General features: G+C 40.8%; 1 protein-coding gene across 1 annotated transcript in view; it reads left to right on the top strand.

Annotated features, from left to right (window-relative positions):
- The first annotated feature begins 297 nt into the window (after nucleotides 1–297).
- OTOA (otoancorin) overlaps nucleotides 298–11,940 on the top strand; it is a 31,438-nt gene continuing 19,795 nt past the window's right edge. The window contains exons 1-11 of the mRNA XM_026053941.1: nucleotides 298–348; nucleotides 2,751–2,860; nucleotides 3,198–3,226; nucleotides 3,321–3,351; nucleotides 3,445–3,472; nucleotides 4,207–4,294; nucleotides 5,460–5,591; nucleotides 6,499–6,734; nucleotides 6,957–7,060; nucleotides 9,362–9,468; nucleotides 9,904–10,043. Of these exons, the coding sequence (XP_025909726.1) occupies nucleotides 2,782–2,860; nucleotides 3,198–3,226; nucleotides 3,321–3,351; nucleotides 3,445–3,472; nucleotides 4,207–4,294; nucleotides 5,460–5,591; nucleotides 6,499–6,734; nucleotides 6,957–7,060; nucleotides 9,362–9,468; nucleotides 9,904–10,043 (974 nt within the window). The 5' untranslated portion in view covers nucleotides 298–348; nucleotides 2,751–2,781. The remainder of the gene's footprint in view (nucleotides 349–2,750; nucleotides 2,861–3,197; nucleotides 3,227–3,320; nucleotides 3,352–3,444; nucleotides 3,473–4,206; nucleotides 4,295–5,459; nucleotides 5,592–6,498; nucleotides 6,735–6,956; nucleotides 7,061–9,361; nucleotides 9,469–9,903; nucleotides 10,044–11,940) is intronic.

The raw sequence follows: 11,940 nt of genomic DNA, 5'->3' as shown, positions 1-11,940 counted from the left end.
TGTCTGCATTGACAGCCCCAGGAAACACATTCGAGTTCAAACAGTTGCTTAAATAGCATGGAATAATTTAAAGATACCATCCAAGGAGGCAAGTGCTTGCTTTGGATCTGCTGCCCATCCTGCTCAGGGGTGAAAGTGCTAAGTCACGTCTCGGTGATCTCATGAACGTGCTGTGTTTTGCCCTGGAGAGTAACTAACCCCTCTGTTCTGTCGAGGTGGCACTGGATATGTTGCAGCGCAGGAGAAAGATGCTGTGCAGGGGCCTGATTTAGTCGGAAACTTTCAACACAAAGTTGGAAGAGCTTCGTCTCCCAGAAACYGCAGCCCCCTTTTGCAGGGTGACCCCAGGTACAGTCAGTTCCTCTTCTGCTTTAGGAAGCTAAGGGGTGCAGGGTTTGGCGTGGGGGGCTGGCCTGGCCTTGCTGGAGCCCCCGGGCAGCTCCTCTCATCCCAATGGGAGCTCTGGCTGCTGCTCCCGCCTCTGGATGCCCAGGGCAGCCTGCAAGGCGGTGCCAGTGCCTGCCCCTGCTCCACTGCCTRGCAGAGCCGTGCGGCTCGCGGAACACCAGAGGCAGGTAAGGTGCCCCCGGCCCGCGCTGGCCCCACGGCTGCCGCGAGGGCCGGCACCTCTTCCCCTTCCTTCTCCGACCCAAGCCCCATAGGCTCCYGTGCTGCCCGGAGAGCCCCTCTGCGAGGGGGAGGACGGGCAGCCGCAACGCGTGGGGTTATCGGGCAGCTGCTGCTTATGAGGGTGGCTTTGTGCTTATCGGGCTTCTGATAAGGCGCTGGCTGGCTCAAAGGAGCCAGAGATATGGAGTCTAGGGTTTCTTKACATGGAAAAATGTGTTTGGGGAGCAGGCGGAGAGGGCAGCCCCGGAGCCCCCCTTAACCAAACCTGTCTGCAAGAGAGGTTGGGGAGAAGGGATGGCAGCGCTGGCGCTGGGCAGGCTTGTGGGGACTGCTCCAAGGAATCTGCAGAGCCACGGCGGGCCTAGGGGTTGCCTAAAAGCTCCTGTGAATTTTTGCAAATGGGCTTGTTTTGCTGGCAAAAGGAAATACTTCATCTTGCAGCTTGTCTTATCAAGCAGGGTTCCTTCACAGATTTCCTCTGCACCTGCTGCTTGCCTATTGCACTTGGTCAGGATAAAGCTCCAGTTTCCGTAGCATTTAATCTCCTGATATATTAATTTAGCATGTGTTAGTTAAAGTTTGGTGATGCGGGCTCTGTTGGTATGATTTAAGCTGTTTGGAATAATGAAACCTTTTTGCAAAATTAACAGGACAAAGACAGAAAACACAAAAAAGTTCATTGTCTGAGAAACCAGATATGTCTGAATGGGGGACATGTACTGAGGCGCTCCCGAAAGAACAGCTGAAAAGGGTTTCAGTGCGGGCAAGAACAAGACAGAGGCAGTAACTTCTTAAAGTGTTTACTTGACATGCTTGAATTTTTGATCATCCACCCATTTGAGTTGTTCCCGGTGTAAGAGTAGGACCATAGATTTGAATTAGACCAAAGCATCGCTAGAGGCTGTTGAAAAGATTCTTTTTAGAAAAAAGAAAAAAAAGTATAGCTTGGCCATAGGTGTGATCTGGAAATCTAGATTTCTGGAAATCTGTAATTCTATCTATGGCAGAGAGAACAGAAAAATTAAATGTGGCTGCAGATGAGTCCTTGAAATGAAGGAAAAGGGTACAAATCCTAACACAGTGACTTCAGGCTCACAGCAAGGTTTACTGACAAGGCCTATGGTGTTGTTTGTTAAAATTAAGGACTACTCTTGATGCACAAAGCTGCAGTTTGTAGCACAGAGCATCCTCAAGCATCTCCGATCAATTCAGGTTTTACCTGTGGCCGCAGTGACCCGCGCTGCTGGGCCAGGTGCCAAGCTGAGGGTCCTGAGACAGCAAGGCACTCCAGTAAGTGGAAGCAATGTGCGTTAAAGTAGCTCTGGATGTCTCATTTGCTGCCCTTCCAGCTATGTGTCCCTCRGTGATCTTTATGCCACAGTGCACAGGACAGGGGATAGCAAAAGCTACTAAAATGCATAAGAGCTAGGTCCCAAGTGGTGGTGAAAAACTGATGCTGTTCTCAAAGTGCAAGGAGCAGCACTGAGAGTAGTGCAATTGGAGCAGTGTGCTTTTGAATACGACATCCCGCATGCTCCTTTCTCTCTGGACAAGGGTGTTTCTTCCCTTTCCTTCCCTTCCCTTGCTTCCTCTTCCCTGCTGTGCTGCAGCATCCTCCTGCTGGCTGCATTTTAGGGTGGCTCCCTGCAAACCCCTTCTGCACATGCAGGCAACATAACATTCTACAAAAAGCTTAAGGTTTGTTTGGCCTTTCTTTGCTATTTCCTTTTTCACCCCTTCTGCCTGCTTCTTTATTTTTATCTCTGTTTAAAAAATCCTTTTTTTTCCTTTTTAACTAAACCGTTTGAAAACCACATCTAGTTGGACAATGCCTTAGCAAAGAAAAGGTGCTACTAAAAGGAAAATTAAAAGAGCTACTTCATGAAAGGGAAAGAAGCAGACTGCACATGCATACTTAGTGGGCCTGTGTTTGCTTAAAGGATATCTCTGTCCTGGAAAAAAAAGATCTAAATTTAAAAGTTGGTAGCAAGCATCCTTAGATCACTCTGATCTTAGTGTCTGCTCAGCATCTTAGCCTGTTTCTGATTTATAACTGTGCAAGTTTTGGGTGGATATTGCCTTTTTGACTTTGTTCTTTTTCTTTTCCTTTTTGATCCAAGTATCTTCTGATTTTAATAAACTCTGGAAGAAATGTCCAGTCTTTTGAAGATATGGTTCTTACTGATATTAATGAATCATGCTGAGATTACGCACAGTCAGAACCCTGAAGGTAAGATCAGAAATCTTATATGAGGGATATAATTTGTGTGAATTGAAAAAGCTACATGTACTAAAATAGATACAGTACTGTTCAGTAACTAGGTCCATATTCTCTGTTCTCATGACTTTATTGAGCTATGCCAGCAAAGAATGTGGTAAACATTATTGTTTAATAGCCTTTGTTTTCACTGTTTTTTTTTCCTGTAAATACATTTAATCTACACCGTACTGAATTAAATTTGTGTACTTATTGCTTTGATTACTGAATACAATGTATATACTTTTGCTTAACACRTTTTGATGGTAAAGCATTAAATGAGTTTTATTAACAGGATAATCTTTTACAGGTTTGCCTCCATTATTACACAAAGCTATGGTTAGTATTTCTATTTGATGTCTTTAATAACATTTTATAAGATAGTCTAAAACTATATATGTTATTACCTATACTTATCATTTTTGTTCATTAGGAAGAAGTAATAAATGGAAAATATCTGAGTGGTAATGTATGAAATTTCTCTTATGTGTGCTACTAAAAGGAATTACAACTCAGTATCTCACAATAACTCTTTCTGTTCAATTTTTCATGCATAGCTCTCCTTGATATACTTCATTTTCAGAGGTAATGTATTACTCTTGCCATCTTAATTTTTGGTATTATCTTGCACTTCAAATCTGATTAGATTCATTTCCACAGTATTGGAACATTATGGATAGAACAAAATTCGCGTATATAATTACTTTGATTTTGATCTGCTGTGAAAGTATTTACCCTTCAATATGAATAACCTGGCTTTGTGATAGTGCAAAAAGAATGCACCTAATGAGGCTAAGAATAAACGCAAGCTACAATTTTCACAAGTTTTGATAACTGCCTCTCTTCTGTTTTAGAAAAGATTCTTAAGGAAATGAGCTGTAGTTTCAGCTCTCTGATCATCTTTGGGTTTCAGGTCTGCTCCACACCCCATTTCCTTTTTCTCTAGCTCCTTTTCTGGATTATTTGCTGATTTTGTCTAGATTTGAAAGAGTAGGATAAGCCTCAGAGGTAGTTCCTTTTTAATATATTTTGAGAGAATCAGTAGCTGGGTAAAGAAGAAACACGGAGAGAAAGGCAGCAGAAATTAGTCACTGTACAGTCTCCATGCAGGTCACAAAAGTCATGAGGTGCCAGGAAGCACGTACATGTGCTGCCCTAGCCAGAGCATAGCATGTCACGTTGGAAAATTGAGATCGTTGTAAACACTTAACATCATGGTATTTTTACAGTGCTTCTTATGCTCTCATTTTGCCTTGTAGTCTACCATTTTACATGTTGCATTATTTTACTGGCATTTTTGCTCCTGTTTTCCTTTGCAGTTCTAATGCGTGGACAGCAGATATGGTTACAAAAGTCATGGCATATYTTCATGCCCAAGAAGTTACATTTACTCTTAGCAGCTTACAGGTATGTAGCATTTAAAATACATCAGAATTCTTACTAAAAAAAAAGACAACCTGTCTCTATAGCCAAAACTGGTGATCAGTGATAGAGATAACTAGCAGGTCTTTATAACAGAGCAGCTAACTATGAAATCGGAGCTGTGGGTTTTTTGTTTTTTGTTTTTTTCCCCTAAGACTACAACAGTATTCAAAGACTAAATAATAAGAAAAGAAACCCTTTTGCTTCTCCTCTGATAGGTATTATGTTTTCCTAAGAGAGGATAATATCAAATGTGCAGTTTCGGTTTCAGACACTCCCCAAAATCCCATGGTCATGCACTTCCATAGTACTTGAATCCATTTCCCAAGGGCCACGTATTGTCTCAACTCTTCTAAACCTGTGCAAGACACCTCTCTGCTGTTGGTTCTTAAWGTCGTTAAACTTCACTTACACAGGTATTTTTTATTAACATTTTATGACTAGTCAGCCATGGACTCCCCAGGCAGCAAAGGTTTTGTGGAATAGGTTAGTGTTTGTTGGTTGCAGTGTAGAGTAAGCAAAGACAACCAAAATGTAGTGCAACTCCAATTGTAGACCTGCTTTGAAATAGTCCTATTGGGAATTTGAGTSTATTTTACTACAGTCTGGTGCCTCACAGTGTTTGGTGTTCCAAGGTTATAATTCCCCTCAGAGGTTCAAAACAGGCACTAGATTGTTAACAGGTAATGCACGTTGATGTGAGAGAGTCTATTTTGGATTTATGACTTGGTACAGACTTTTTGCCCAATCTCATTTCTTTTTTTTTTTTTTTTTTTTTCAATTTTAAGGTTATAATAGTGTGGTAAGTGCATGTGAGTTTTAGAGCACTTTCAAAAGTTTGTTTTCAAAGCTCTTCTGTGAGGCAGAAAAACACTATTACTGCTTTTGTAAAGTGAGAAACTAAAGAATTTCTGTTAATGGAAATTGCTTGTGAAGCCAGAAGTAGGATTTCAAAGTTTTTATCTTCCATCATTAAATGGAGATTAGTTTCGTTTGTTGTTTGTGTTGAGTATCACTGTTCTAGTCATTGACAACATGGGCACAGAAAGTTTATCACTTCTGCTCCTTAAAGAGAGATTCTTAGGCAGTAAAGGATACCCCCAGGAGAGTGTCATGAGTTCTATTTATATTATTTTTTTCTATCCTTCAGATGTCCGTAAAAAGTTACCTGAAGTCCCTCTTATACCAGCCTAGGCAGCTGATGTTGGAATTTCAACAGCTTGACCAGCAGCAGTTTCAGACTGCAATGAAATATCTCTTCAACAGCAGGAAGGACCGCCTGGTAGGTCACATTGTGCTGTGCAAAGAAAGCTGTTCCTGGGAGTTTGGATAAGCAGGAGCAGGTCAGGYTGAGGTGCTCACGGGGTGTGTTGTGCACTGCTGTGTTGCTGGCATGGATTTGATTCCAGAATCCCATCAACGCAGGTGTGTTTGGAGGATGGAGATCAATCTGGAAGGAGAGTGTTTTTGCCGAGTGCAGGAGGTGCCTGCCCAGAACAAGTACTGTATATTCCCCAGTGCCAAAGCGCATGGGAGAGGGAACCAGGTCAGCAGCTCATCTGTCCTGTCCATGCACTGTGAACTCTCCCTTCCCACGTGGTATTCCCAAGCCCTTCCAGGATGGATTATAGAGGAATAAGAGATCATCAGATCTGGAGCTACCAGCCCTGAGCATCTCCTGGGCATGTTGACTTGCGAGATGGAGAACAGCCCCATCATCCGTCTTCAGACAGGGCGACTTTATGCCTGTTTTTGTTTCTTTAATACTGCCCAGCCTTCCAGGGGGATRTTTGTAGTAATGGCTGCAAAAAATACTGCATGGGAAAAAGTCTCTTCCAGAGGTATCTGCATATTAAATTATATATGAAAAAATACCCATTTTATTCTGCAGGGCTTTCATTTTTCCAGTTATCTAAATCTTTCATGAGAGCATTCAACATAACTTCAGACATTTGGATACTTTTTCTGCTTTTCATTTTGATTTTGTTAAAAGATTCAAGTTGGTCTCTGGTCAAAAGCAGAAATGAATTACCTAAAGTAATGCAGCTGCATGATAATTTGTAGTATGAGTATYTGTAAATTCTTCAGAATAGCACCTTATTGTTTGTATAGTGCTTTTTGTCAGGCTTCAGAATGAACAGCTGAATTAATCAGTTTGCATTATTATTTTAACTGTTTGATGCTTACAGGAAATGGGAAATATTATTCTTGATTTGGACAAAATTAGAGAGAATGTTTTTCAAAGCCCAGGAGTAAACAGGACCTTGTTCCTTATAACACTGGAAAAATGTTTCCTGGCTTTGAGTGCTATGGAGTGTGTGGATATCCTGAGCCAGGTGCTGCGTRTGTCAGCAATGCACTATCTCCAACCCAGTGTCGTTGGGAGCCTCCCAAAAGATCTGCAGGAGGATGCTTTCAGAAACTTGTAAGCCCTTTATTTTCCAGTTAACACAATTAATAATTTGTAGCATTTACTGTTTGTACATACTTATAAAAGGACTTATATACTTATGTATGGTGTCTGTACCTGTTTTGTGGATAGAACTTTCTGTTTATGTGTTGCTGTTTCTAAAAATATTTGTCCCTGTGTATTATTTTAAGAAAAAGTTTCCTCATTACTGAGTTCATATGCCATTGTATCACTTAGATCAGCTGTATTCAAGGACCTGTACGACAAAACTTCAGCAAATACACAGAAAGCTCTGTATGGCTGGATGAAGCAGATTCTACAAAAATCCTATAATGCCAGTGGTATGTTTTATACAAAATATTTCCTTCTTGCTTATGTACAGTAACAAAAACAGTCAACAGAAGGTCGGTCCATTGTATTGAATTATTTCCCCATTTAAGAGAGAACTGATTTATGAGCAGTTGTCTTGAAGACCTTCCTTTACTCCAAAATGTGGTAAACGTAATGTTTGTTGTCCACAATAAATAGTTCTCGAACGTTGGTTCTCTTCTACACAGAGCTGGGCACAAAGTCTCTCTATTCAAGTACTTTTTCTAAGGCTTTAATGGGGGAAAGTTACCAGGCAGACTGCCCAGGTCTGCTGCCATCATGAACTCTTGTTCAGACTAAAATACATTTACCTTGCAATAGGTGAGCTTAAAAATTACAACAAAAAAAGCAGGAAGTGTTAAAATTCTGCTGTACATGGCAACAACTCATTCATAAGAGCGACAAGATGATGAAGTGGATTAATGTTCCCTGCTTTGGTTTAATGTATTTTTTCGTGTTTGCCATGTTAACCGTGTCCTAGGCAGCTGTGTGACAGCGGGGCTGTGTAGCGGGGACTCCACGAGGGGGCTGCAGAGCTGCAGCGGCACCGACACAGCGGAGCGGGCGAGGGGCTTCAGAGGACATCCCAGCAGCTCTGCTGCCGCGGCAGCTTGCACTTTACCTGCTTTTCTTCCCCTTCATCCCCTGCAAATTAAAGGCCAAGTACCCGCTTGCTTCAGCAGAGCAAAATCTGCCTCCCAGGACTGCCGCCGTTCTGTAAAGCCACAGGGGTTCTGTAAAGCTCGCCGCACYGCATCCCCTTCCCAAGTGGGGATGCAAACACTCAGTCCTTGCATGGTGCACAGCAGTACGGGCAGAATTCACCCTGTCAGACATCCCTGGGTTTTTAAAAGAGCAGCAAGCCAAGGAGGGGCTGAAAGCTGCTGTGCCTCTTCTAAGTCCTGGTTGCTGCTGTAGCTGCAGGGCGGATACAGTAAATCCATCCTCATATCCGTGGTGTTTCCTTGGCTGTTCTTCCTGGTCACTGGATTGGCAAYTTGTCATTTTCAGGGTCTTGGAATCACAGCTTTAGGAAGTGTTTTTGTCACTCAGCTAGTTCTGCATTACTCATGCGTGTCACTCATGCATTATTCTGCGTTAAAAACACAAGTGTCTTTAGAGATGAAGTGAGCTGATGGCCTTTATAAAAACAGGAGGCTGTAAAGATTGAATTTTATACCTCAGCTATAAAGAACAAAACAGCTTTGGAGAAACACAGTCAGTAGGGTTGGTAACTGCAGGTCTGCTCTTCTCCTAAATGCCACAGTCACCGTCTTTACATTGTGATAGTTTTTGTTTCCCTCTTCTATGGCATTCCTCCACTCTCTTGTTACTCCTGGTCACGCAAGGTAATTATCACTTAAGAGATGGGGTCTGACAGGCAGCTGGGAACACAGTGTTGTSTCAGCTAAGGCACTTAGAGCTATGTTTTCAAAAATCAATTACTGAATAGGGTTCTTCAGTTTCTTATATTTGTAGGATGCTTTTAAGGGCTGAAAACTGCAAAATATATTGCTGATATTTTAATAGAGATTTCGATGATCAGTGTTGTTAAATCATTCAGAGGTACCACACTCAGCATCCAAGGCTTTGGAGGAAACAAAGTCTTTATGGCTCAGATTACCTGCCTAGTCCATGAACTGACTTTTTCTCAGGGGTGCTTGAATCTTTATTTTTTGTGAAGTACTTCTCAATTCTTGGAAAATATTGCTGAGTGAATTACATTTTTAGTTGTTTGGCAAAAACATAAAATATTGCCTACCTTTCTTTTTTCCATATAGCTATAAGATTGAGTTTTAATTTTCTCTATTATTAGTACTGCCTATTCCTGAAATAAGTGATAACATCAATAATAGTACCTAGAAGATATAAAAGTGTTATGAAGTAGCATGGCTTCTTGGTGTTATTAAATAATGTATGTGATTAGGAAAACTGATCTGAAAAATGCTCCTCCATATTTAATACATTTAATTTAATTTTTCCCATCCCATGCTTTCTCTTTTTTAATTAAACAACATAAAAGTTTAATCATTTCATATAAGAAAATTTTAGACATTCGAGACACTATTAATTTTCATTTTAGAAGTATGGACTTATAAAAATTGTCGTGCTACAAAATGGCTAATGAAGTTAACCTGCTGTGTGTGTTAAGGATTTTTCTGATTTGCAGATTTTTTTTTGATTGTATGTGAATAATAATGTGCTGGGTACAACCTTATTGGAAAATAGTGATGTTCTTAACACTTAAGTGATTATTTATTTGTACAAAACAGAGTTCAATGAGTCAACCTCTTGGGTCAGTGCAGAAAACTTATGGATTTTGGGAAGATACATGGTCCATCTCCCTTTAGAAGAAATTCTGAAAATTAGTCTCAATGAAGTAAGTAACGAAATGTGTTTGGATTTATCACTGTCAAGTAATGTGAGATACAAACAGTGCACACTAAAACATGAGTATGAAGTTTAGATTTTTTAATTATTGAAATCTAAAGTGAATCCAAATCAATTATTAATCAAATATTCCTCTGTTTTTATAACTCAAAAGTGCCTAATWTTAATATGCAATTGTTTATCTGTATCAGACTTCTGTGACAGGTAGTGAAGGAAGGAGAGGGACCCGTGATAGAAGACCCTCAAGTTATTTGAAAGTTTGTCAGGGAATCAGTTACTCAACTTTGCCTTCAAAAATTCTGTATTGTGCAAATATGTCTTGTTCCTTTCACTGTGACATAAGTGGAATCAATTAATTTGTAGTATCAAAGATATATATGGTAGTTCCATAATCCTGACCTGTGATTTTGTTTGTGCTAAACAGATACGGCTGTTCATTAGTTATGACAACGCAACGAAGCAGTTGGATGCAGTGTATGATATCACACCAGACCTTGCACAAGCTTTCCTAGAAATAATAAACTCATCGGGATTTGATATAAGAAACATTTCAACTATCTACAGGCAAGACTCATCTCTGTTTGTGTATGGAGAGAACAAATAAGTCTGACTTGTGCTTGCAGCCTCAGCCTTGTTACCTGTTGTGAGAAATGGGGAAAATGGGCATGTGATGGGGAGAGGGTACAAGGAGACAAATTGGGATAGCAGGACAGAAGCCACCTTGACTCTCTGAGTCATGGAAGGTGCAGCTGGTTTGTGGAAATGGTGTAACTGTCAGGATTTAAGGAGGAAATCTTATGCTGCCCAGGCTGCAGGATGTTTAACAGCAGTTATCGCACTTATATCGATGTGTGTCACCAGGAAGGTCAGGAAGTGAATYGGTAAAAAGCCAGTTCTGCCTGTTCTTTATGAATGGTCCAGGGGCTGGAGATGAGCCACAGTTGGATGCTTGTGTCTCTTACGTGTAAACAGGCAACTGTGTTGTCAGGGCTGTCAGATCCATACTGAACTTGCTTTAGCAATATTTTTTTTTAAAGGTCTTATTTATAAATATGCAGTAGGTGAGAGCCACATGCAAGGAAGTGCTATAGTCTATGTTTACATTTATGCTGTCATATAAATGTATGTATTTAATCCCAAGGCACCACTGCCTGAAGTTATTTCTGGTCTCCTTGGAGAATACCTGGGAGTTTCAAACTAATGGGAGAACTTGCTTTATGGCTGCAGAACTGCTGTCATTATTGCAGTGTAACTCATTGACTTCCATGAAGTGTGTTCATYTTTGGTGATGTGAGTGAGAGAATTATGCCCACACTCTATATTTCAATGTCAGAAACCTTAAAAAAGATTTTACCACTCATGAGAGTTGCCAGATCATTACAAATGAGAGAAATGTCGTGCTCCATATTGCTTAATATATTCCATTTTTACAACACACTTATTTTATATTACTCATTTTAAGCATACTGATGATTTAAATGCACTTTTACTTTTATGAAGTAATATTATTCATTGCTGCTAATCCCAAAGGAGATGAAGAGCTCTTGGTGGCTATGTGATAATTATTTGCTATAAAAYTGCAGTTACAGATATTTCTTTGATTTGTGTGTTAGTTTGGTGATGTCCCATGAATTCCAATGGGCTATTGAAACAGTATTTCATTACTGCACTGAGCAGACTGTTGCTGAAGGACTAGAGAAGCTAAAAGCTGAGTTTGTCTGCGCTGCAGATTTTTAATGAGTTTATGATGGTGCTGCAGTGATATCTGCTGTTGGTCTCGTTAACATCTGGACACCGCAGTCGAGACTCTGCTTGCACATGAAAACTGCTGTGCTGGCGCAACAGAGCCCATCAGCCTGGGTGGTTACTCATGACCAAGCTTGAATAGTCATGTTAGATAACTCAAATACATCCACACGGGGGCCAGTCCTATATCTAACTGGCTGTGACGTGGACAAGGAGCTGCATTCGATGTGAAATACATCAGACTTTGCTTAATAAATAAAGCAGACTTTGCTTAAACGTGAAATGCTAATGAAGGCTATGCAAATGCTCTAGCTACTGCTCTAACACAGGATGAATGACCTTAAAATCCAAGCAGCATTTAAAGCAGAGCTTAAATCATCCRGTGACTCCAAGTAAGAAATCAGCAAGCCACTTGTAGAGACTTCTTAATAGCCCTTCACCCTTTTCTAAGAGGAGGCCGTATTCCTAATTCTGCCGACGGTGGCAGAGTCTGGCAGCTGAGAAGAGCCTGCCGTGGGCACGTGGAGTTGGGAAGACTTGCATGCTGACAGCAAAAACCTTCTGGGTAGGGTTTAATTGAATGTGGAGTGCGGAGCATTGCTCTCATAGCCAAGTCTCAGAYTGTGTGGAGTTTTAAAGAGTGCAGTTTAAAGCATTAGTCACAAATAGAAATGATCCAGAGATTTTGAGGAGAAATGGGGTATATCATACTGTA

Source organism: Nothoprocta perdicaria, unplaced genomic scaffold (assembly GCF_003342845.1).
Source record: "Nothoprocta perdicaria isolate Ctin4 unplaced genomic scaffold, notPer1 scaffold_12, whole genome shotgun sequence".
Lineage (NCBI taxonomy): Eukaryota > Metazoa > Chordata > Aves > Tinamiformes > Tinamidae > Nothoprocta > Nothoprocta perdicaria.
This window is presented reverse-complemented; position numbering and strand designations above follow the sequence as displayed.